At 39.5% G+C, this 26,229-nt stretch overlaps 1 protein-coding gene and 1 non-coding gene across 3 annotated transcripts in view; both read right to left on the reverse strand.

Moving 5' to 3' along the window:
- Nucleotides 1–404: 404 nt before the first annotated feature.
- Nucleotides 405–523, reverse strand: LOC128658635 (5S ribosomal RNA). Its single transcript, XR_008402305.1, has one exon. It is a non-coding gene; the product is annotated as a 5S ribosomal RNA (ribosomal RNA).
- An 11,665-nt stretch (nt 524–12,188) lies between these two features.
- The window catches only part of EML4 (EMAP like 4), a 401,715-nt gene continuing 387,674 nt past the window's right edge, over nt 12,189–26,229 (reverse strand). For both annotated transcript variants that reach the window (XM_053712326.1, XM_053712325.1), the window contains exon 22: nt 12,189–14,518. In XM_053712326.1, coding sequence (XP_053568301.1) covers nt 14,048–14,518 — 471 coding nt within the window. In that variant the 3' untranslated portion in view covers nt 12,189–14,047. The remainder of the gene's footprint in view (nt 14,519–26,229) is intronic.

A 26,229-nucleotide genomic window follows, 5' to 3' on the forward strand; every position in this document is an offset into this window, starting at 1 on the left:
TAGCCCTTGGATTCACCAAAGAGATATGTACGCCATATCTATTGAATTTTTTTTTTTTTTAACCGACTTGTTAGCCTGAATCATGGTCACTATGACTGAGTCAGAAAAACCCCGCTTAGACAAAATTAAGCATTTAATCTCCAAGCAATCAGCCTCAGAGAAACTAGAGTTGGGAGAAAGAAGGACCCTTGAATTAGAAGGTCCTTCTACAACGGAAGTCTCCACAGTGGCAGAGGTGACATTTACCAGATCCGCATACTAAATTCCGCGAGGCCAAGCAGGAACAAAGAGGATCACCAATGTCCTCTCCTGCTTGATCCGAGCAATGACTCGAAGAAGAAGCGCAAAAGGAGGAATTTGGTATGTTAGACTGAAGGTCCAAGGAACCACCACAGCATCTTTCAGTTCTACAGCACCTAGTATTCCCAGGCGGTCTCCCATCCAAGTACTAACCAGGCCCGACCCTGCTTAGCTTCCAAGATCAGACGAGATTGGGCACATTCAGGGTGGAGTGGCCGTAGGCCGAATCTCGGGAGCTTGACAATCCGTCGAGATGCCAAGAGATCAAATTCCGGCTGAGCCCACCTGAGAATCAGGCTGGAAAACACTTCCGTATGGAGTTCTCACTCTCCGGAAGAAAAGTCTGCCTGATCAGTTGTCCACCCCTGGGATGTGGATCATTGACAGACAACAAGAATGGGCCTCCGACCACTGAATTATCTTGGATATCTGTCATCGCTAAGGAACTCCTTGTTCCTCCCTGATGATTGATGTAAATCACTGAAGTTATGATGTCCAGCTGGAAACCAAGGCTAACTGAGACCAGACCAAAAGAGCATTGAGGATCGCTCTCAGCTCCAGGATGTTAATAGGAAGAATATGACTGAGTCCACACTCCCTGAGCCTATTAGGGAACCCTAGAAGGCTGGCGTCTGTTGACACAATCACCCAAGATGGTCTGCAAAAGCGGGATCCCTGTAAAAAATTATCCAGAGACAACCATCATTGAAGAGAATCCCCTGTCTCCTGCTCCAAAAGTATTCGAGGAGACAAATCCGCATAATCTCTGTTCCATTACCGAGCATATTTAACTGCAGAAGTCAAAGATGGAACCGAGCAAACGGGATGATATCCATTGCCGCTACAATCAGCCCGATTACCTCCATGTCTAATCCACTGACGGCCGAGGAGTGGAGTAAAGAGCTAGACAAGGATAAAAAAACTTTTGATTTCCTGAAGTCTGTCAGAAAAATCTTCATAGATAGGGAATCTATTATGGTTCCCAAGAAAGTTGACCTTGTATTTGGGACTAAGGAACTCATCCCAATTTATCTTCCCACCATGAGATCACAGGAAGTAAAACAACATTTCCCTGTGGAATCTTGCTAGATGAAAAAATGCGTCTGGACTAGGATGTCGTCCAGATAAGGTGCCACTGCAATTCCCCGAAATCGAAGGACCGCCCGCAGAGATACCAGAACCTTTGTAAAATTTCTGGTAACTGTTGCAAGACCGAAAGGAAAAGTCACAAACTGAAAATGTTTGACCAGAAAGACAAACCCTAGGAACTTTGGATGATCCCAGTGGATGGGAACAAGTACACGTCCGTTCATCTACTGTTGTTATAACTGAACCCTCTAGGGGCAAAAGAAAAATGGTACAAATAGTTTCCATCTTGAAGGACGATACCCTGAGAAGTTTGTTTAGACTTCTGATATCTAAAATCTTTCAATACTTAGAGATCCAGAACATCTCAACCCAGGTCTAAGCGAAGAAGGAAAGACTGCCCCTACAAGATCCGTCCCGGATCGGGGCATACCTATCATGCTGTTCTTAATTCAACAGCAAGCTTAAAGGATTACTTTCTGTTATAATTTTTAAGCTAAACAACTAACATATTAAAGTTAATAAACATTAATTAAAACCTACTGACCTATATTTTCTCCAAAACAAAGTTTCATAACGTTCTAAAAGTTATATCTTTTATTCGCCGATGATGTCACGTTATCCTGCCCACTATTTTCAGCACTGCATGTTCAAAATACTTAAACCAATAACTTTGTGTTTAAAGCACCATTTTGAAACCTAGGTATTGTAAACGGATTGGTACAGAGCAAAGGATACCCACTGAGTGGGTTTGGAAAACAATTAAATTTGCAGACAAGATTTCTGATATACGGTAGAGATATGTTAATGAAATGCTATTGATAAAAAGCGTATTTGGGGTAGTTAGTTAGTAACAGGCATAGAAAATATTTACTTACAGTGGCCCTTTAATGGATTGAATCTCCATGTAGGCTTAGTCTGTTCTAGAATGGGGAAAGTAACAGGAAGAACTTCCCTTAAAATTCCAAAAAGTAACGAAAAATGACTGTTGTCCTTTTTGTCTGTTTTTTTCTCCTATCCTGCGGGAAAAAATGACCCTTACCTAAAAAGACAATGTCTTCCCCTTGAAAGGATAGCCAGCAGTTTGACCGAGAGGACACATCTGCAGACCAAGGTTTTAACCATAAGGCTCTGCGAGCTGGAAAAGAGAAACTCAAATTCTTGGCTCCCAAATTGATAATCTGAAGGGAGACATCCTTATAAAAGGAATTAGCTATTTTTTAAGAGCCCTTATCCTATCCTGGATTTCATCCAAGGAAGATTCCATCCCCTAAACAAAATGCCACCGCACTATAGACGGTAGCAATTTACCCAGCTGGCTGCCTGTAAGCCCTGTTGTACATACATCTTATTGAATATACTTTCTAAATTCTTTCCATAGAGTCTTTGAAGTCACAACTATCCTCTATGGGAATAGTAGGTCTCTTAGCTAGGGTGGAAACGGCTCCTCCCCCTTGGGAACTGTTTTCCAAGCCTCCTTAATTAATAAATGGAGGTATGTCAGGCTAAACTTGAATTAAATTCCTACAAATAAATGAATTACTGTCTGAGATTTTCTCCTCAGACACTACCGAAGAATCTTCCTTTTCAGTACTCAGGGATGAGACATTCTGAAAAAGTTATTCACTGATGTAACCCATTTCCTTTTGCGGCAACCCCGCAACATGGGGAAAAAAATGGCAAAGTAACTCCAGAAGGAGATTGAGGTAAATCGCAGAGAACTGCCTGTGAGGGCTATAACATTGGGACACTTGGGGAGAGATTTGCGGCATAAATAGAACCTTATCAATAGATACTTAAACAGTAGCAGCCTGAAAAAGGAGTTGGCTCAGAAAAAGTCTAACTGAACAACCTAACATTCTTCACATAGAACAGAAAAAAGTGTGTATTCACATCGGCATCAGGGCATTAATATTTACAAAAAAAATCTAGCAGGACCTCTTGTTCAAAAATAAAAAAAAATATCCAATTAACAGTTGAAATTTTTTTTATTAAACATTTAAAACAAAAAAATGTTACTGTGTCTTTAAATGTTAAGATACATTTTTTCTTGCTTCAAAAACGAATCACATAAACAGTTGTAATCCTTATGAAACATTTAAAACATAAAAGATGTAACTGTGTCTTTAAATGTTAAAATGTCATATTTCTGCACATAGATTAACAGTACTCGAATGTACACAAACTCTTGTAATCTTTTATTAAACATTTTACACATAAAAAATGTTACTGTGTCTTTAAATGTTAAAACTTAACATTTCCTTTACATGCAGAAATAAATGTTAACGGTACTCTAATGTACCCATAAACAGATGTAATCTTTTAATAAACATTCAACACATCTGAGCATAAGAGATGCCACTGTATCTTTAAATGTTAAAATGCCACATTTATTTTTGCATGTAGAGGAACTCAAATGAACACATATGCAGATGTAATCACTTATTCAACAGTTGAAAACATAAAATGTGTTACCGTGTCTACAAAAGTATTCTCATTTTGCAGACCCAAAAACCCGGATACAGCATAGTAGTGCTGTCCGGTTCTCATGCTGCTCAATAACCACTGCCCATTATCCTTCCGTACTAGAAGGAAGTACATGTTGCCAAAAAAAAAAAAAAAAAAAGAGTAGAAGCAGAGTGCGCACGGCAAATTCGCACCACTCGAAGCTCCGCCCATCGTGGGCGTTATCAAGGCGAAATCCCCATTATTATAGAAATGGATCTAATGCTGAGTAAAATAAACAAGCTGAACGCCACATTGGAGCCACTCGAAGCTCCGCCCATCGTGGGCGTTGACAAGGCGAAATTCCGGTCGCCATTAACACAGAAAACGGATCTATTGCCAATAAACATACTGAAAGTCTGCAGCCAAAGTGGCACTGTCTCTTGCTAGCCAGCAAACATAGCCCATCTAAAGCATACACCTCATACTAAGCGTTCTCTCATTTCTAGTACAGACCCAGAGAAACAAGCTCATAGTGAAAAAGTCCTAATCTCTCCTCAGTGGCTGCTAATAAGGTGCTGTCTAAATTGTCCTCCTTTACAAAAAGGAGTCTGTATGTCCCATAAATTAAAGTGCTCCACTTCTTCTGAGATCTTACCCCAGACCCAGAATAAAAAGTCAGCACTTACCTTTTAATTCTGCCCAACAGCAGGGCAGCTCAGCAGGTTTAGGAGGTCCTCTCCCTCCCATAGTCCTGTGGAGAAAGATAAAGCCTGAGTAATCTTGCTTAGGCTATCAGGGTTAGGGCAGCATAAATGTATGGGAGGCGCAGTGAGAATTATGTCCCACAAGTTCCCATTGCTCTAAAGCCACCAAAAGCTCTACTGTAGAGACTGATATGGACTACGGCTACACCCTAGAACAAAGCAGCACACTCTGGCACTACTTTAAAAAATAATAAACTCTTGATTGAAGAATCTATTCTAAACACCTCACTTTACCTCTTCCTATCACTAACGTAGGCAAAGAGAATGACTAGAGTGGGAGGGAAGGGAGGAGCTATTTAACAGCTCTGCTGTGGTGCTCTTTGCCTCCTCCTGCTGACCAGGAGGTGAGTATCCCATTAGTTTTTAAAGGGACAGTATACACTCATTTTCATATAACTGCATGTAATAGACACTACTATAAAGAATAAGATGCACAGATACCGATATAAAAATCCTGTATAAAATGGTTTAAAAACGTACTTAGAAGCTTTCAGTTTAGCTCTGTTGAAAAGGTAGCTGGAAAGCCCACTGCAAGTGGGAAATAAGACACTCCCCCCTTCCCCCGCATATGAAAAGACCCTTTACACAAACAGGAGCAAGCAGGAGAAGGTAGCTGACGGTATTCAAATAAAACTTTGGGGTTTGGTTAGGAGTCTAAAAATCAAAGCAATGTTATTTAAAAATAAGCAAAATTATAGATTAAAAAAAACAACTTTATGGGCTTTATAAATAGATCATCTACAAAACATGTATGCAAAGAAAAAACAGAATTTATGTTTACCTGATAAATTACTTTCTCCAACGGTGTGTCCGGTCCACGGCGTCATCCTTACTTGTGGGATATTCTCTTCCCCAACAGGAAATGGCAAAGAGCCCAGCAAAGCTGGTCACATGATCCCTCCTAGGCTCCGCCTACCCCAGTCATTCGACCGACGTTAAGGAGGAATATTTGCATAGGAGAAACCATATGTTACCGTGGTGACTGTAGTTAAAGAAAATAAATTATCAGACCTGATTAAAAAAACCAGGGCGGGCCGTGGACCGGACACACCGTTGGAGAAAGTAATTTATCAGGTAAACATAAATTCTGTTTTCTCCAACATAGGTGTGTCCGGTCCACGGCGTCATCCTTACTTGTGGGAACCAATACCAAAGCTTTAGGACACGGATGAAGGGAGGGAGCAAATCAGGTCACCTAAATGGAAGGCACCACGGCTTGCAAAACCTTTCTCCCAAAAATAGCCTCAGAAGAAGCAAAAGTATCAAATTTGTAAAATTTAGAAAAAGTGTGCAGTGAAGACCAAGTCGCTGCCTTACATATCTGATCAACAGAAGCCTCGTTCTTGAAGGCCCATGTGGAAGCCACAGCCCTAGTGGAGTGAGCTGTGATTCTTTCAGGAGGCTGCCGTCCGGCAGTCTCATAAGCCAATCGGATAATGCTTTTAATCCAGAAGGAGAGAGAGGTAGAAGTTGCTTTTTGACCTCTCCGTTTACCAGAATAAACAACAAACAAAGACAAAGTTTGTCTGAAATCCTTAGTAGCTGCTAAGTAAAATTTGAGAGCACGAACTACATCCAAGTTGTGCAACAAACGTTCCTTCTTTGAAACTGGATTAGGACACAAAGAAGGCACAACTATCTCCTGGTTAATGTTTTTGTTAGAAACAACTTTTGGAAGAAAACCAGGTTTAGTACGCAAAACCACCTTATCTGCATGGAACACCAGATAAGGAGAAGAACACTGCAGAGCAGATAATTCTGAAACTCTTCTAGGAGAAGAAATTGCAACCAAAAACAAAACTTTCCAAGATAATAACTTAATATCAACGGAATGTAAGGGTTCAAACGGAACCCCCTGAAGAACTGAAAGAACTAGGTTGAGACTCCAAGGAGGAGTCAAAATTTTGTAAACAGGCTTGATTCTAACCAGAGCCTGAACAAAGGCTAGAACATCTGGCACAGCTGCCAGCTTTTTGTGAAGTAACACAGACAAGGCAGAAATCTGTCCCATCAAGGAACTTGCAGATAATCCTTTTTCCAATCCTTCTCGAAGGAAGGATAGACTCTTAGGAATCTTAACCTTGTCCCAAGGGAATCCTGCAGATTCACACCAACAGATATACCAAATTATGTGGTAATTTTTCTGGTTACAGGCTTTCAGGCCTGAACAAGAGAATTAATAACAGAATCTGAGAACCCTCGCTTTGATAAGATCAAGCGTTCAATCTCCAAGCAGTCAGCTGGAGTGGGTCGAACGGACCTAGAACAAGAAGGTCTCGTCTCAAAGGTAGCTTCCATGGTGGAGCCGATGACATATTCACCAGATCTGCATACCAAGTCCTGCGTGGCCACGCAGGAGCTATCAAGATCACCGACGCCCTCTCCTGATTGATCCTGGCTACCAGCCTGGGGATGAGAGGAAACGGCGGGAACACATAAGCTAGTTTGAAGGTCCAAGGTGCTACTAGTGCATCCACTAGAGCCGCCTTGGGATCCCTGGATCTGTACCCGTAGTAAGGAACTCTGAAGTTCTGACGAGAGGCCATCAGATCCATGTCTGGAATGCCCCACGGTTGAGTGACTTGGGCAAAGATTTCCGGATGGAGTTCCCACTCCCCCGGATGCAATGTCTGACGACTCAGAAAATCCGCTTCCCAATTTTCCACTCCTGGGATGTGGATAGCAGACAGGTGGCAGGAGTGAGACTCCGCCCATAGAATGATTTTGGTCACTTCTTCCATCGCTAGGGAACTCCTTGTTCCCCCCTGATGGTTGATGTATGAACTTGGCCCTCGCTAGCTGAAGCCAAGCTTTAAGAGCATTGAATATCGCTCTCAGTTCCAGAATATTTATCGGTAGAAGAGATTCTACCCGAGACCAAAGACCCTGAGCTTTCAGGGATCCCCAGACCGCGCCCCAGCCCATCAGACTGGCGTCGGTCGTGACAATGACCCACTCTGGTCTGCGGAAGGTCATCCCTTGTGACAGGTTGTCCAGGGACAGCCACCAACGGAATGAGTCTCTGGTCCTCTGATTTACTTGTATCTTCGGAGACAAGTCTGAATAGTCCCCATTCCACTGACTGAGCATGAACAGTTGTAATGGTCTTAGATAAATGCGCACAAAAGGAACTATGTCCATTGCCGCTACCATCAAACCTATCACTTCCATGCACTGCGCTATGGAAGGAAGAGGAACGGAATGAAGTATCCGACAAGAGTCTAGAAGTTTTGTTTTTCTGGCTTCTGTCAGAAAAATCCTCATTTCTAAGGAGTCTATTATAGTTCCCAAGAAGGGAACCCTCGTTGACGGAGATAGAGAACTCTTTTCCACGTTCACTTTCCATCCGTGAGATCTGAGAAAGGCCAGGACAATGTCCGTGTGAGCCTTTACTTGAGGAAGGGACGACGCTCGAATCAGAATGTCGTCCAAGTAAGGTACTACAGCAATGCCCCTTGGTCTTAGCACCGCCAGAAGGGACCCTAGTACCTATGAGAAAATCCTAGGAGCAGTGGCTAATCCGAAAGAAAACGCCACGAACTGGAAATGCTTGTCCAGGAATGCAAACCTTAGGAACCGATGATGTTCCTTGTGGATAGGAATATGTAGATACGCATCCTTGAAATCCACCTTGGTCATGAATTGACCTTCCTGGATGGAAGGAAGAAGTGTTCGAATGGTTTCCATCTTGAACGATGGAACCTTGAGAAACTTGTTCAAGATCTTGAGATCTAAGATTGGTCTGAACGTTCCCTCTTTTTTTGGGAACTATGAACAGATTGGAGTAGAACCCCATCCCTTGTTCTCCTAATGGAACAGGATGAATCACTCCCATTTTTAGCAGGTCTTCTGCCCAATGTAAGAATGCCTGTCTTCTTATGTGGTCTGAAGACAACTGAGACCTGTGGAACCTCCCCCTTGGAGGAAGCCCCTTGAACTCCAGAGAATAACCTTGGGAGACTATTTCTAGCGCCCAAGGATCCAGAACATCTCTTGCCCCAGCCTGAGCGAAGAGAGAGAGTCTGCCCCCCACCAGATCCGGTCCCGGATCGGGGGCCCGCATTTCATGCTGTCTTGGTAGCAGTGGCAGGTTTCCTGGCCTGCTTTCCTTTGTTCCAGCCTTGCATAGGTCTCCAGGCTGGATTGGCTTGAGAAGTATTACCTTCCTGCATAGAGGACGTAGCCCTTGGGGCTGATCCGTTTCTGCGAAAGGGACGAAACTTAGGTTTATTTTTGGTCTTGAAAAGACCTATCCTGAGGAAGGGCGTGGCCCTTGCCCCCAGTGATATCAGAGATAATCTCTTTCAAGTCAGGGCCAAAGAGTGTTTTCCCCTTGAAAGGAATGTCAAGCAATTTGTTCTTGGAAGACGCATCCGCTGCCCAAGATTTTAACCAAAGCGCTCTGCGCCACAATAGCAAACCCAGAATTTTTTCGCCGCTAACCTAGCCAATTGCAAGGTGGCGTCTAGGGTGAAAGAATTAGCCAATTTAAGAGCACGAATTCTGTCCATAATCTCCTCATAAGAAGAAGAATTACTAATAATCGCCTTTCCTAGCTCATCAAACTAGAAACACGCGGCTGCAGTGACAGGGACAATGCATGCAATTGGTTGTAGAAGGGAACCTTGCTGAACAAACATCTTTAGCAGACCTTCTAATTTTTTATCCATAGGATCTTGGAAAGCACAACTATCTTCTATGGGTATAGTGGCGCGCTTGTGTAGAGTAGAAACCGCCCCCTCGACCTTGGGGACTGTCTGCCATCAGTCCTTTCTGGGGTCGACTATAGGAAAACAATTTTATAAATATGGGGGGGAGGTACTAAAGGTATACCGGGCCTGTCCCATTCTTTACTAACAATGTACGCCACCCGCTTGGATATAGGAAAAGCTTCGGGGGGCCCCGGGGCCTCTAAGAACTTTTCCATTTTACATAGTGGTTCTGGAATGACCAGATAATCACAATCATCCAAATTGGATAACACCTCCTTAAGCAGAGCGCGGAGATGTTCCAACTTAAATTTAAAAGTAATCACATCAGGTTCAGCTTGTTGAGAAATGTTTCCTGAATCTGAAATTTCTCCCTCAGACAAAACCTCCCTGGCCCCCTCAGACTGGTGTAGGGGCCCTTCAGAAACCATATCATCAGCGTTCTCATGCTCTACAGAATTTTCTAAAACAGAGCAGTCGCGCTTTCGCTGATAAGTGGGCATATTGGCTAAAATGTTTTTGATAGAATTATCCATTACAGCCGTTAAATGTTGCATAGTAAGGAGTATTGGCGCACTAGATGTACTAGGGGCCTCCTGTATGGGCAAGACTGGTGTAGACGAAGGAGGGGATGATGCAGTACCATGCTTACTCCCCTCACTTGAGGAATCATCTTGGGCATCATTTTTACTAAATTTTTTTATGACATAAAATACATATAGTTAAATGAGAAGGAACCTTGGTTTCCCCACAGTCAGAACACAATCTATCTGGTAGTTCAGACATGTTAAACAGGCATAAACTTGATAACAAAGCACAAAAAACGTTTTAAAATAAAACCGTTACTGTCACTTTAAATTTTAAACTAAACACACTTTATTACTGCAATTGCGAAAAAGTATGAAGGAATTGTTAAAAATTCACCAAAATTTCACCACAGTGTCTTAAAGCCTTAAAAGTATTGCACACCAAATTTGGAAGCTTTAACCCTTAAAATAACGGAACCGGAGCCGTTTTTATATTTAACCCCTTTACAGTCCCTGGAATCTGCTTTGCTGAGACCCAACCAAGCCCAAAGGGGAATACGATACCAAATGATGCCTTCAGAAAGACTTTTCTATGTATCAGAGCTCCACACACATGCAGCTGCATGCCATTGTTCTCAAAAACAAGTGCGCCATACCGGCGCGAAAATGAGGCTCTGACAATGATTAGGGAAAGTCCCTAAAGAATAAGGTGTCTAAAACAGTGCCTGCCGATATAATCTTATCAAAATACCCAGATTAAATGATTCCTCAAGGCTAAATATGTGTTAATAATGAATCGATTTAGCCCAGAAAAAGTCTACAGTCTTAATAAGCCCTTGTGAAGCCCTTATTTACTATCTTAATAAACATGGCTTACCGGATCCCATAGGGAAAATGACAGCTTCCAGCATTACATCGTCTTGTTAGAATGTGTCATACCTCAAGCAGTAAGAGACTGCACACTGTTCCCCCAACTGAAGTTAATTGCTCTCAACAGTCCTGTGTGGAACAGCCATGGATTTTAGTTACGGTGCTAAAATCATTTTCCTCATACAAACAGAAATCTTCATCTCTTTTCTGTTTCTGAGTAAATAGTACATACCAGCACTATTTTAAAATAACAAACTCTTGATTGAATAATAAAAACTACAGTTAAACACTAAAAAACTCTAAGCCATCTCCGTGGAGATGTTGCCTGTACAACGGCAAAGAGAATGACTGGGGTAGGCGGAGCCTAGGAGGGATCATGTGACCAGCTTTGCTGGGCTCTTTGCCATTTCCTGTTGGGGAAGAGAATATCCCACAAGTAAGGATGACGCCGTGGACCGGACACACCTATGTTGGAGAAAATGAGTGTATAATGGCCCTTTAAGATGATCCGTGGACTTGTGTTTTAAAAAAAGAAAAAAGGGTAGGATGCTGAACAATGGTAAATGCCTTTTACCTAGAAAAGTTGAACCATCAATAGAATTCCCTCTTGAGGGATAGATGAACATTCATTGGGCACAGACTAAGGTTGGCTTGTTGTAAGTGCAATTGTCTTAGGTAATCCACACTTAACAGTAGTTTAAGCAATAACAGTTTTTGAAGGCAGAAAAACATGAAGTATGGACACACCGAGATAAAGAAGTTTTCTGTTTTTCTGGAGGAAGGAGCACTCCCTTCCTAACCATATATTATTTACTGGCCAAGCTTAAACATGAAGTATGTTCGTAGAGGAATAACAAATATATCCACAGATAAGATAGTACTCTATGGCAGAAGTGTTTTGCAACATTAATTGTAGTAGTACTATACATTGCTGCAAATACTGCTGCGATAGAGTGCTAAAAATGTGTACACTCCTGAGCTCCTAGAAAGATTTGCTCTTTAACAATGGACATCAAGAGAACAAAGCAAATTTGATCATATAAATCAATAGCAAAGTTGTTTAAAATTGCATCTAAGTCATGAAAGTTTAACTTTGACATTACTGTCCATTTAAAAAACCAGTCAACACATTAGATTTGCATAATCAACAAATGCAAGATAACAAGACAATGCAATAGCACTTAGTCTGAACTTTAAATGAGTAGTAGATTTTTTTTTATAACAAATTTCAAAGTTAAGTATATTTCCACTCCCCTTGCAATCAGCCAATCACAAATGCATATATGTATAGTCTGAATTCTTGCACATGCTCAGTAGGATCTGGTGACTCAAAAAGTGTAAATATAAAAGACTGTACACATTTATTTTAATGGAAATAAATTGAAGAGTTGTTAAAAAATACATGCTGTATCTGAATCATGAAAATTGAATTTAACCTGAGTGTCCCTTTAAGGGGGAAAACTATAAAATAAGAAACACACATATCAAATGTATTATTTTATTTTAATCTTCAAAAAATGTACTGTCGTGAGACAGGAATGCATGAGATATAAATGGCTCAAACATCTTCACAAGAAACACGCAAATTTAGATTCCATTCACAATTTTGTCTCAGAAAAGAAACATCTACAGTTACATATTTAAACTTTTTTCCATCCATAATCACATAATTATCTTTTCAACAGTAGTTGCCAGCATTAAAGGATGTAAGGCTATTTGCATAAAAGTATTTTCCTAAACCATATACTTTCATCATTATATTTATAGCAACCTTTGCATTGATATCAACTAATGCTTACAAACAAATGAGCATTTGAGTATCTTAAGAGGTCTATAATCTAGGTATATTTATTTATTTATTTATCACATCAAAATTAAATTGTTACAATGAGAATTAATTTCAATGAAATACCTCAACACTCAGCAACTCACTGATAAAACATGAAGTATGCATAAACATATTGGTTGTAATCCACATTTTCTATCCTCCACAGAAATTGAGGAGCTCTTAGGAACAGTTTGTAAACAAGAGAATCGGTCTGAGTAAATTTTTAGGTACACGTATGCGTATATATAAATATACACACGCAAATAAGAAGACATTTATATATCTATATACATTTGCACACATACACGCATTGCCAAATAACCTTACTATAGACGTTTTTGCTTATACCTTTGAGCATCCATTGTATACTCCTTACTAAATAATGACTAAATACCTGATCTGAAGCAATAATCCTGAGAAGTTACTAAAAGGGAATGACAGTTTGATGCACTTTGGAATGGCGCAACCACGTAAACGCTTGCACACTTAAGACTTGTTAATTCAACCAAAAAATCTAAACTTAACTATATTAGAACAATGCAGAAAAATACATAAAATATTTTGCTTAATTAATGTATTCACATATATAAAGAAAATGCATATTTATATGGAAAAAAAAATTAGGGGTGAGATTTATTTTCTTTCTAAACAGATTTAAAATAAACTTTTTATTGCAATTAACCTTTTTATATTTTCTGCTAGTCTAGATCACTACAACTACAAAAAAAAAAAAATGAAAAATGCATGATTTAGAAATTCTAAGCACCGTTTCAGTTAATTATAAAATCCATATATATATATATATTTTTATAGAGTGGGCATCTTCTTCAGACTAAACAATGCTTTATAAAAAAAAAATATCACACCTTTATTTCCAAGCACAGTTTACTTTAATTCACATTAATTTTAATTTACAGATATGTTATATGTGAATTAGGATCCCCTTAAAGAAGGCTTGGTCAGGATAAAGCTAGATCACATTGTCTAAGTGGATAGCTATACACTTATCTCATACAAATAGCTCTTACCATAGCTGGCAGCACTTAGGGTAAACGTCATGGCAACAACATCAGATCTTTTGTAAGAAAATTGCATATGTGTTGACCAAAGTTTTGCTAGAAATATTGCACAATTTTCAAGATTTTTTTCTTGCATTAAATAGCCTTTGGCCTTTATGTATATGCACCATAGAAATGCCTTATAGTTTCTCCTGCTGTAAAACATTCTAGGTTTTGTGTTGTATGCACTTCTTTAAAAAAAAAAATTATGAACCCACTGTAGTCTGACAGTTATAAAAACCACATTCATTAATCTACGGTTTTGCCACATTTCCTCTATCAGTTAGTTCTGGAAGGAAGTGGCCATTTTAGTCCATGGCACAGTTTCATGTTTGAAACAGACTAAAATCGCTCAGGTATGGTATAAATTTTTCTTCCACAAATTCTCCCACTAATTAAACCCTCTTCCCATAATGAAAGCTCACACACCAGGTAAAAAACACATCTGATTTTTAGTTTAAGACAACGGTGAATCATCATCCTGGTTCTCAGTAATGGTAGGCAAGTCAGTTGGCTCCTCACTTATCTCATTTGAGGGCTCTTGACCATTTATCTCTACTGGTTCTTGGCTACTCCCTTCACTTTGCACCTCAACCTGATCTTGCACACAATCCACAGCTTCTTCCAAGGTGTCCTCTGCCGATGCAAGTGATTCTTCAGGTGTTCTCTCCACCAAAACTACATCACCTAAATCTTGTGGCAGAGAAGTGGGAGTGTTTTGTTGAACAACCTTTTCATTTACAATTGGAGTACTGGGTGTACTGACATCTGAAGTATTGTCATTTTGTGACAGTGACACCTTTTCTATAAGTCTCCATTGCATGATGCTCATGTCCTTTCCTCCGGTTGAAATCAAGTGTCCGTCATTATGTGTAAAGCTGACGTTAGTAACATGACTACTGTGAGCACTGTATTTGTGACTTGGAGCCTGACAAACAAAAGAAACACATTTTATTGAAAGGTTATCCTCACTGAATTTGGCTACAATGAATTAACGATTTATTTGTAATATATATATATATATATATATATATATATATATATGTGTGTGTGTGTGTGTGTGTGTGTGTGTGTATGCGTATGTATGTACTGAATTAAATCTAAATGTTATATCTATTTATAAACCTAAAAACATTATATTGGTGGATTTATATTTTCATGAAAACTGGTCAATCTGTAGAAATTAATTTTCTAAAAATGACAATGCATTGTGTGGAATAATATAATAAAACGACAACAAGGTTTTAAATTAGCAAATCACGGCAAACATTCTATTTCTCATTTATGGCAGTGAAGACAAAACTGTCAGATACATAAAAATGATTAAATAATTAAGAGTACATAGTACAATATTAACTCCTTAATGGCCATGGTGTACCCTGTATGTCGTGGGTTGTTAAGGGCTCTCTTGTTTATAATAGTGCGGGTCCCGCCGCAAGCGGGTCCCACCGTGCTATTATACCCTCCCTCCAGCCTACTGGTTACCAGAAATAGTTGCTTCTCCTTAAGAGGTTAAATGTTTGGAATGAAGATTTTACATGTAAAAAATTAGGGAGAAAATGGTTCTAAAAGCAGATAAATAAGGGAGCCTGGGAGGCTGTAAAAGGTTTGGGCAAATAAGGGAGATCCCTGGAGACAAGGGAGGGTTGGCAACACTACACAGCATACAAGCAGAAAAAAACTAGTAGATTTAGGCTTGGCCCTGCAGCCTCCAACAAAAAAATGAGTATGCATTAAAGGGACATGAAACCCAATTTTTTCTTTCATGGTTCAGATAGAGCTTGTGATTTTAAACAAGTTTCCAAATTGCTTCTATTATCTAATTTGTTTTGTTTTCTTGGTATCCTTTGCTGAAAAAATACCTAGGTAGGCTCAGGAGCTGCTGATTGGTGGCTGCACATATACATTATGCCCCGTATCATTGGCTCACCCGGTGTGTTCAGCTAGCTCCCAGCAGTGCATTGCTGCTCCTTTAACAAAAGATACCAAGAGAATGAAGCAAGAGAGATAATACAAGTAAATTGGAAAGTTGATTAAAATGGTATATTGTACATTAATCTTGAAAGAAAAATTTTAGGTTTCATGCCCCTTTAAAGGTTGCATCTTGGGTTGACCACATTCGAATAAAAAAAAAAAAAAAAGCTGTCTAACATGTTATCCCCTTCCCGTCGTTAGGACGTTCCATGCCGTCCCAACTGTTCTGGGCTTTAGCCCCGTTAGGACGGCATGGAACATCCTAGCCGTTTAGCAAGCAGATATGGCTTCAGTACAGCCAAAGGGGATATCATGGGTTGGGGAGGGGCATGTCTAACATCATAGGCAATCCCCCTTGATCCGATCCAATTATTGAAATCACGTGATCGATCGCATAAACGATAGCGTGGTTTAAATTTTTATTTGTTTCGATCTGAACTTTGTTACGATGTAGACAAAATAAGTCCCAGCAGAAAGGGGTTAAAGCTAAGTGTGATAGGATGTGTTGTACTAATTTGTTTTATATCTCATGAGCACAAAACCTGAAGCCTGTTTGTGTTGATATATAGAGCCAACTTTTAATTGTTTCCCAAGGTTTCTTGAAGCCAATGGAATGCTTCTCAAATGAAGCGACAAGGCCCAAACTTAGCAAAGTGGTATTTTTCTTTGAATATTCTGTAAATGGATTTTCCATTCAACAGCTTAGCATTATTTAAAAGATATTGTTAGAACTTGCACCTAAAATGATTAAGTTCAAAATCTTTCATAAAAGTTTTATAATATGTTTCTATAGTTTATATGCATTCACAAATAAATCCAGAGCCATCACTGAAATTATGACTCCTATTCCAATCTATCGGCTAGATTACGAGTTTTGCGGTATGAGTGAAAAAACATAATTTATGTAAGAACTTACCTGATAAATTAATTTCTTTCATATTGGCAAGAGTCCATGAGCTAGTGACGTATGGGATATACAATCCTACCAGGAGGGGCAAAGTTTCCCAAACCTCAAAATGCCTATAAATACACCCCTCACCACACCCACAATTCAGTTTAACGAATAGCCAAGTAAAAGGAGTAAAAAGCATCAACAAAGGAATTTGGAAATAATTGTGCTTTATACAAAAAAAAAACAACACCATAAAAAAGGGGTCGGCCTCATGGACTCTTGCCAATATGAAAGAAATTAATTTATCAGGTAAGTTCATACGTAAAACATAATTTATGTAAGAACTTACCTGATAAATTAATTTCTTTCATATTAGCAAGAGTCCATGAGCTAGTGACGTATGGGATATACATTCCTACCAGGAGGGGCAAAGTTTCCCAAACCTCAAAAGCCTATAAATACACCCCTCACCACACCCACAAATCAGTTTAACGCATAGCCAAGAAGTGGGGTGATAAGAAAAAAGTGCGAAAGCATAAAAAATAAGGAATTGGAATAATTGTGCTTTATACAAAAAAATCATAACCACCACAAAAAAGGGTGGGCCTCATGGACTCTTGCTAATATGAAAGAAATGAATTTATCAGGTAAGTTCTTACATAAATTATGTTTTCTTTCATGTAATTAGCAAGAGTCCATGAGCTAGTGACGTATGGGATAATGAATACCCAAGATGTGGATCTTCCACGCAAGAGTCAGTAGAGAGGGAGGGATAAAATAAAGACAGCCAATTCCGCTGAAAATAATCCACACCCAAAACAAAGTTTAAATCTTATAATGAAAAAAACTGAAATTATAAGCAGAAGAATCAAACTGAAACAGCTGCCTGAAGTACTTTTCTACCAAAAACTGCTTCAGAAGAAGAAAACACATCAAAATGGTAGAATTTAGTAAAAGTATGCAAAGAAGACCAAGTTGCTGCTTTGCAAATCTGATCAACCGAAGCTTCATTCCTAAACGCCCAAGAAGTAGAAACTGACCTAGTAGAATGAGCTGTAATCCTTTGAGGCGGAGTTTTACCCGACTCGACATAAGCATGATGAATCAAAGACTTTAACTAAGACGCCAAAGAAATGGCAAAGGCCTTCTGACCTTTCCTAGAACCGGAAAAGATAAATAGACTAGAAGTCTTTCGGAATTTTTTAGTAGCGTCAACATAATATTTCAAAGCTCTAACTACATCCAAAGAATGCAACGATCTTTCCTTAGAATTCTTAGGATTAGGACACAATGAAGGAACCACAATTTCTCTACTAATGTTGTTAGAATTCACAACCTTAGGTAAAAATTTAAAAGAAGTTCGCAACACCGCCTTATCCTGATGAAAAATCAGAAAAGGAGACTCACAAGAAAGAGCAGATAATTCAGAAACTCTTCTGGCAGAAGAGATGGCCAAAAGGAACAAAACTTTTCAAGAAAGTAATTTAATGTCCAGCGAATGCATAGGTTCAAACGGAGGAGCTTGAAGAGCCCCCAGAACCAAATTCAAACTCCAAGGAGGAGAAATTGACTTAATAACAGGTTTTATACGAACCAAAGCTTGTACAAAACAATGAATATCAGGAAGACTAGCAATCTTTCTGTGAAAAAGAACAGAAAGAGCAGAGATTTGTCCTTTCAAGGAACTTGCAGACAAACCTTTATCCAAACCATCCTGAAGAAACTGTAAAATTCTAGGAATTCTAAAAGAATGCCAAGAAAAATGATGAGAAAAACACCAAGAAATGTAAATCTTCCAGACTCGATAATATATCTTCCTAGATACAGATTTACGAGCCTGTAACATAGTATTAATCACAGAATCAGAGAAACCTCTATGACTGAGAATCAAGCGTTCAATCTCCATACCTTCAAATTTAAGGATTTGAGATCCTGATGGAAAAAAGGACCTTGCGATAGAAGGTCTGGTCTTAACGGAAGAGTCCACGGTTGGCAAGTGGCCATCCGGACAAGATCCGCATACCAAAACCTGTGTGAGGCCATGCTGGAGCCACCAGCAGAACAAACGAGCACTCCTTTAGAATCTTGGAAATCACTCTTGGAAGAAGAACTAGAGGCGGAAAGATATAGGCAGGATGATACTTCCAAGGAAGTGACAATGCATCCACTGCCTCCACCTGAGGATCCCTGGATCTGGACAGATACCTGGGAAGCTTCTTGTTTAGCTGAGAAGCCATCAGATCTATTTCTGGAAGTCCCCACATTCGAACAATCTGAAGAAATACCTCTGGGTGAAGAGACCATTCGCCCTGATGTAACGTTTGGCGACTGAGATAATCCGCTTCCCAATTGTCTATACCTGGGATATGAACCGCAGAAACTAGACAGGAGCTGGATTCCGCCCATACCAGTATTCGAGATACTTCTTTCATAGCCAGAGGACTGTGAGTCCCTCCTTGATGATTGACATATGCCACGGTTGTGACATTGTCAGTCTGAAAACAAATGAACGACTCTCTCTTTAGAAGAGGCCATTACTGAAGAGCTCTGAAAATTGGACGGAGTTCCAAAATGTTGATTGGTAATCTCACCTCCTGAGATTCCCAAACCCCTTGTGCTGTCAGAGACCCCCAAACAGCTCCCCAACCTGTCAGACTTGCATCTGTTGAAATCACAGTCCAGGTCGGAAGAACAAAAGAAGCCCCCTGAACTAAACGATGGTGGTCTGTCCACCACGTCAGAGAGTGTCATACAAACGGTTTTAAAGATATTAATTGAGATATCTTTGTATAATCCCTGCACCACTGGTTCAGCATACAGAGCTGAAGAGGTCGCATGTGAAAACGAGCAAAGGGGATCGCGTCCGATGCAGCAGTCATAAGACCTAGAATTTCCATACATAAGGCTACCGAAGGGAATGATTGAGACTGAAGGTTTCGACAAGCTGAAACCAATTTTAGACGTCTCTTGTCTGTCAGAGACAGAGTCATGGACACTGAATCTATCTGGAAACCTAAAAAGGTTACCCTCGTGTGAGGAATCCATGAACCTTTTGGTAAATTGATCCTCCAACCATGTTCTCGAAGAAACAATACAAGTCGATTCGTATGAGATTCTGCTAAATGTGAAGACTGAGCAAGTACCAAGATATCGTCCAAATAAGGAAATACCACAATACCCTGTTCTCTGATTACAGACAGAAGGGCACCGAGAACCTTTGCAAAAATCCTTGGAGCTGTTGCTAGGCCAAACGGCAGAGCCACAAACTGGTAATGCTTGTCTAGGAAAGAGAATCTCAGAAACTGATAGTGATCTGGATGAATCAGAATATGCAGATATGCATCCTGTAAATCTATTGTGGACATATAATGCCCTTGCTGAACAAAAGGCAGAATAGTCCTTATAGTTACCATTTTGAATGTTGGTATCCTTACATAATGATTCAATATTTTTAAATCCAGAACTGGTCTGAAGGAATTCTCATTCTTTGGTACAATGAAAAGATTTGAGTAAAACCCCAGCCCCTGTTCCAGAACTGGAACTGGCATAATTACTCCAGTCAGCTCTAGATCTGAAACACATTTCAGAAATGCTTGAGCCTTCACTGGATTTACTGGGACACGGGAAAGAAAAAATCTTCTTGCAGGAGGCCTTATCTTGAAGCCTATTCTGTACCCTTGTGAAACAATGTTCTGAATCCAAAGATTGTGAATCGAATTGATCCAAATTTCTTTGAAAAATCGTAATCTGCCCCCTACCAGCTGAGCTGGAATGAGGGCCGCACCTTCATGTTGACTTGGGAGCTGGCTTTGGCTTTCTAAAAGTCTTGGATTTATTCCAGACTGGAGATGGTTTCCAAACTGATACTGCTCCTGTAGGGGAAGGATCAGGCTTTTGTTCCTTATTGTGACGAAAGGAACGAAAACGATTAGTAGACCTAAATTTACCTTTAGATTTTTTTATCCTGTGGTAAAAAAGTACCTTTCCCCCCAGTAACAGTTGAAATAATAGAATCCAACTGTGAACCAAATAATTTATTACCCTGGAAAGAAAGGGAGAGCAAAGTTGACTTAGAAGACATATCAGCATTCCAAGTTTTAAGCCATAAAGCTCTTCTAGCTAAAATAGCTAGAGACATATACCTGACATCAACCCTAATGATATCAAAGATGGCATCACAAATAAAATTATTAGCATGTTGAAGAAGATTAACAATGCTATGAGAATTATGATCTGTTACTTGTTGCGCTAAAGCTTCCAACCAAAAAGTTGAAGCTGCAGCAACATCCGCTATAGATATAGCAGGTCTAAGAAGATTACCTGAACATAAGTAAGCTTTTCTTAGAAAGGATTCAATCTTCCTATCTAAAGGATCCTTAAAGGAAGTACTATCTGCCGTAGGAATAGTAGTACGTTTAGCAAGAGTAGAGATAGCCCCATCAACCTTAGGGATTTTGTCCCAAAACTCTAATCTGTCAGATGGCACAGGATATAATTGCTTAAAACGTTTAGAAGGAGTAAATGAATTATCCAAATTATTCCATTCCCTGGAAATTACTTCAGAAATAGCATCAGGGACAGGAAAAACTTCTGGAATAACTACAGGAGATTTAAAAACCTTATTTAAACTTTTAGATTTAGTATCAAGAGGACCAGATTCCTCTATATCTAATGCAATTAAGACTTCTTTAAGTAAAGAACGAATAAATTCCATTTTGAATAAATATGAAGATTTATCAGCATCAACCTCTGAAACAGAATCCTCTGAACCAGAGGAAACATTATCAGAATCAGAATGATGATGTTCATTTAAAAATTCATCTGAAAAATGAGAAGTTTTAAAAGACCTTTTACGCTTACTAGAAGGAGGAATAACAGACATAGCCTTCTTAATGGACTTAGAAACAAAATCTCTTATGTTAACAGGAACACTCTGAGTATTAGATGTTGATGGAACAGCAACAGGTAATGTAACATTACTAAAGTAAATATTATCTGCATTAACAAGTTTGTCATGACATTCATTACAAACAACAGCTGGAGGAACAGATACCACAAGTTTACAGCAAATACACTTAACTTTGGTAGATCCAACATCAGGCAGCGATTTTCCAGAAGTATCTTCTGATTCAGGGTCAATCTGAGACATCTTGCAATATGTAATAGAAAAAACAACATATAAAGCAAAATTGATCAAATTCCTTAAATGACAGTTTCAGGAATGGGAAAAAATGCCAGTGAACAAGCTTCTAGCAACCAGAAGCAAATAAACAATGAGACTTAAATAATGTGGAGACAATAATGACGCCCATATTTTTTAGCGCCAAAAAAGACGCCCACATTATTTGGCGCTTAAATGCTTTTAGCGCCAAAAATGACGCCACATCCGGTAACGCCGACACTTTTGGAGCAAAAAACGTCAAAAATGACGCAACTTCCGGTGACAAGTACGACGCCGGAAAAAACGTAGAAATTTTTTTGCGGCAAAAAAGTCTGCGCCAAGAATGACGCAATAAAATGAAGCATTTTCAGCCCCCGCGAGCCTAACAGCCCACAGGGAAAAAAAGTCAAATTTTAAGGTAAAAAAAAAAAATTTGATTATTCAAATGCATAATCCCAAATAATGAAACTGACTGTCTGAAATAAGGAATATTGAACATCCGGAATCAAGGCAAATAAATGTTTAAACACAAATATTTAGAACTTTATATAAAAGTGCCCAACCATAGCTTAGAGTGTCACAGAAAATAAGACTTACTTACCCCAGGACACTCATCTACATGCAGTAGAAAGCCAAACCAGTACTGAAACGAGAATCAGTAGAGGTAATGGTATATATAAGAGTATATCGTCGATCTGAAAAGGGAGGTAAGAGATGAATCTCTACGACCGATAACAGAGAACCTATGAAATAGACCCCGTAGAAGGAGATCATTGAATTCAAATAGGCAATACTCTCTTCACATCCCTCTGACATTCACTGCACGCTGAGAGGAAAACCGGGCTCCAACCTGCTGCGGAGCGCATATCAACGTAGAATCTAGCACAAACTTACTTCACCACCTCCACGGGAGGCAAAGTTTGTAAAACTGATTTGTGGGTGTGGTGAGGGGTGTATTTATAGGCATTTTGAGGTTTGGGAAACTTTGCCCCTCCTGGTAGGAATGTATATCCCATACGTCACTAGCTCATGGACTCTTGCTAATTACATGAAAGAAATTATGCTTTCTTTCATGTAATTGGCAAGAGTCCATGAGCTAGTGACGTACGGGATAGCAATACCCAAGACGTGGAACTCCACGCAAGAGTCACTAGAAAGGGAGGGATAAAACAAAATCAGTAATTTTTCGCTGAAAAAAAATTAATCCACGACCCAAAATATAAGTTCATTCTCATAAATGAAAAGAAAAACCTAAAACATAAGCAGAAGAATCAAACTGAAACAGCTGCCTGAAGAACTTTTCTACCAAAAACTGCTTCCGAAGAAACAAATACATCAAAACGGTAGAATTTAGTAAATGTATGCAAAGAAGACCAAGTTACTGCTTTGCAAATCTGATCAACTGAAGCTTCATTCTTAAAAGCCCACAAAGTGGAGACTGATCTAGTAGAATGAGCTGTAATTCTCTGAGGCGGGGCTTGACCAGACTCCAAATAAGCTTGATGAATCAAAAGCTTTAACCACGAAGCCAAGGAAACAGCAGAAGCCTTCTGACCTTTCCTAGAACCAGAAAAGACAATAAATAGACTAGAGGTCTTCATGAAATCTTTAGTAGCTTCAACATAATATTTCAAAGCTCTTACCACATCCAAAGAATGTAAGGATCTCTCCAAAGAATTCTTAGGATTAGGACACAAGGAAGGGACAACAATTTCTCTATTAATGTTGTTAGAATCTATAACCTTACGTAAGAATTTAAATGAAGTCCGCAAAACCGCCTTATCCTGATGAAAAATCAGAAAAGGAGATTCACAAGAGAGCAAGTAATTCAGAAACTCTTCTAGCAGAAGAGATGGCCAAAAGAAACAACACTTTCCAAGAAAGTAGTTTAATGTCCAAAGAATGCATAGGCTCAAACGGAGGAGCCTGTAAAGCCTTCAAAACTAAATTGAGACTCCAAGGAGGAGAGAATGATTTAATGACAGGCTTGATATGAAGCAAAGCCTGCACAAAACAATGAATATCAGGAAGTTTAGCAATCTTTCTTTGAAATAAAACAGAAAGAGCAGAGATTTGTCCTTTCAATGAACTTGCAATTCTAAAAGAATGCCAAGAGAAATTATGAGACCACCACCATGAAATGTAAGTCTTCCAAACTCGATAATAAATCTTTCTAGAAACAGATTTACAAGCCAGCAACATAGTATTAATCACTGAGTCAGAGAAACCTCTATGACTAAGCACTAAGCGTTCAATTTCCATACCTTCAAATTTAATGATTTGAGATCCTGATGGAAAAACGGACCTTGAGATAAAAGGTCTGGCCTTAATGGAAGTGGCCAAGGTTGGCAACTGGACATCCGAACACCAAAACCTGTGAGCCCATGCTGGAGCCACCAGCAGCACAAACGATTGCTCCATGATGATTTAGGAGATCACTCTTGGAAGAAGAACTAGAGGCGGGAAAATATAAGCAGGTTGATAACACCAAGGAAGTGTCAATGCATCCACTGCTTCCGCCTGAGGATCCCTGTACCTGGACAGGTACCTGGGAAGTTTTTTGTTTAGATGAGATGCCATCAGATCTATTTCTTGAAGTCCCCACATCTGAACAATTTGAGAAAACGTATTTGGGTGGAGAGACCATTCTCCCGGATGTAAAGTCTGACGACTGAGGTAATCCGCTTCCCAATTGTCTATACCTGGGATATGAACCGCAGAAATTAGACAGGAGCTGGATTCCGCCCAAACAAGTATCCGAGATACTTCTTTCATAGCTTGAGGACTGTGAGTCCCACCCTGATGGTTGACATATGACACAGTTGTGATATTGTCTGTCTGAAAACAAATGAAGGGTTCTCTCTTCAACAGAGGCCAAAACTGAAGAGCCCTGAGAATCGCATGGAGTTCCAAAATATTGATTGGTAATCTTGCCTCTTGAGATTTCCAAACCCCTTGTGCTGTTAGAGATCCCCAAACAGCTCCCCAACCTGAAAGACTCGCATCTGTTGTGCTCACAGTCCAGGTTAGTCAAACGAAAGAGGCTCCTAAAATTATACGATGATCTAACCACCAAGTCAGAGAAAGTCGAACATTGGGATTTAAGGATATTAATTGTGATATTCTTGTATAATCCCTGCACCATTGGTTCAGCATACAAAGCTAAAGAGGTCTCATATGAAAATGAGCAAAGGGTATCGCGTCCGATGCTGCAGTAATGAGACCTAAAACTTCAATACTGAAGGGAATGACTAAGACTGAAGGTTCCGACAGGCTGCAACCAATTTCAAATGTCTCTTGTCTGTTAGAGACAGAGTCATGGACACTGAATCTATCTGGAAACCTAAAAAGGTTACCTTTGTCTGAGGAATCAATTAACTTTTTGGTAAATTGATCCTCCAACCATGTCTTCAAAGAAACAACACTAGTTGATTTGTGTGTGATTCCGCAGAACGTAAGGACTGAGCGAGTACCAAGATATGGTCCAAATAAGGAAATACTGCAATACCCCACTCTCTGATTACAGAGAGTAGGGAACCTAGAACCTTTTAAAAGATTCTTGGAGCTGTTGCTAGGCCAAAAGGAAGAGCAACAAATTGGTAATGCTTGTCTAGAAAAGAGAATCTCAGGAACTAATAGCGATCTGGATGAATCGGAATATGAAGATATGCATCCTGTAAGTCTATTGTGGATATATAATGTCCTTGCTGAACAAAAGGCAGAATAGTCCTTATAGTTACCATTTTGAAAGTTGGTACTCTTGCATATCGATTCAAAATCTTTAGATCCAAAACTGGTCTGAATTAATTTTCTTTCTTTCTTTCTTTCTTTAGGACAATGAATACATTTGAATAAAACCCCAGACTCTGTTCCTGAAACGGAACTGGCATGATTACCCCTGAAAACTCCAGGTCTGAAACACACTTCAGGAAAGCCTGATCCTTTACTGGGTTTGCCGGAATGCGTGAGAGAAAAAATCTTCTCCAAGGAGGTCTTACTCTGAATCCTATTCTGTACCGCTGAGAGACAATACTCTGAATCCAATGATTCTGAACCAAATTGATCCAAACATCTTTGAAAAATTTTAATCTGCCCCCTACCAGATGAGCTGGAATGAAGATCGCACCTTCATGCGGACTTGGGAGCTGGTTTTGATCTCTTAAATGGCTTGGATTTATTCAAATTTTCAGAAGGCTTCCAATTGGAAGCAGATTCCTTGAGGGAAGGATTAGGTTTCTGTTCCTTATTTTGTCGAAAGGAACGAAAACGGTTAGAAGCTTTAGATTTACCATTAGGTCTTATCCTGAGGCAAAAAAAATCCCTTCCCCCCCAGTGACAGTTGAAATTATTGAATCCAACTGAGAACCAAATAATTTATTACCTTGGAAAGAAACAGATAGCAATCTGGACTTAGAAGTAATATCAGCATTCCAAGATTTGAGCCACAAAGCTCTTCTAGCTAAAGACATAGATTTAACATCAATTTTGATAATATCAAAATGGCATCACAAATGAAATTATTAGCATGTTGAATCAACTTAACAATTCTAGACAAATCATGATCCGATACTTGTTGCGCTAAAGTTTCCAACCAAAAAGTTGAAGCAGCTGC

Source organism: Bombina bombina, chromosome 4, assembly GCF_027579735.1.
Source record: "Bombina bombina isolate aBomBom1 chromosome 4, aBomBom1.pri, whole genome shotgun sequence".
Taxonomy (NCBI): domain Eukaryota; kingdom Metazoa; phylum Chordata; class Amphibia; order Anura; family Bombinatoridae; genus Bombina; species Bombina bombina.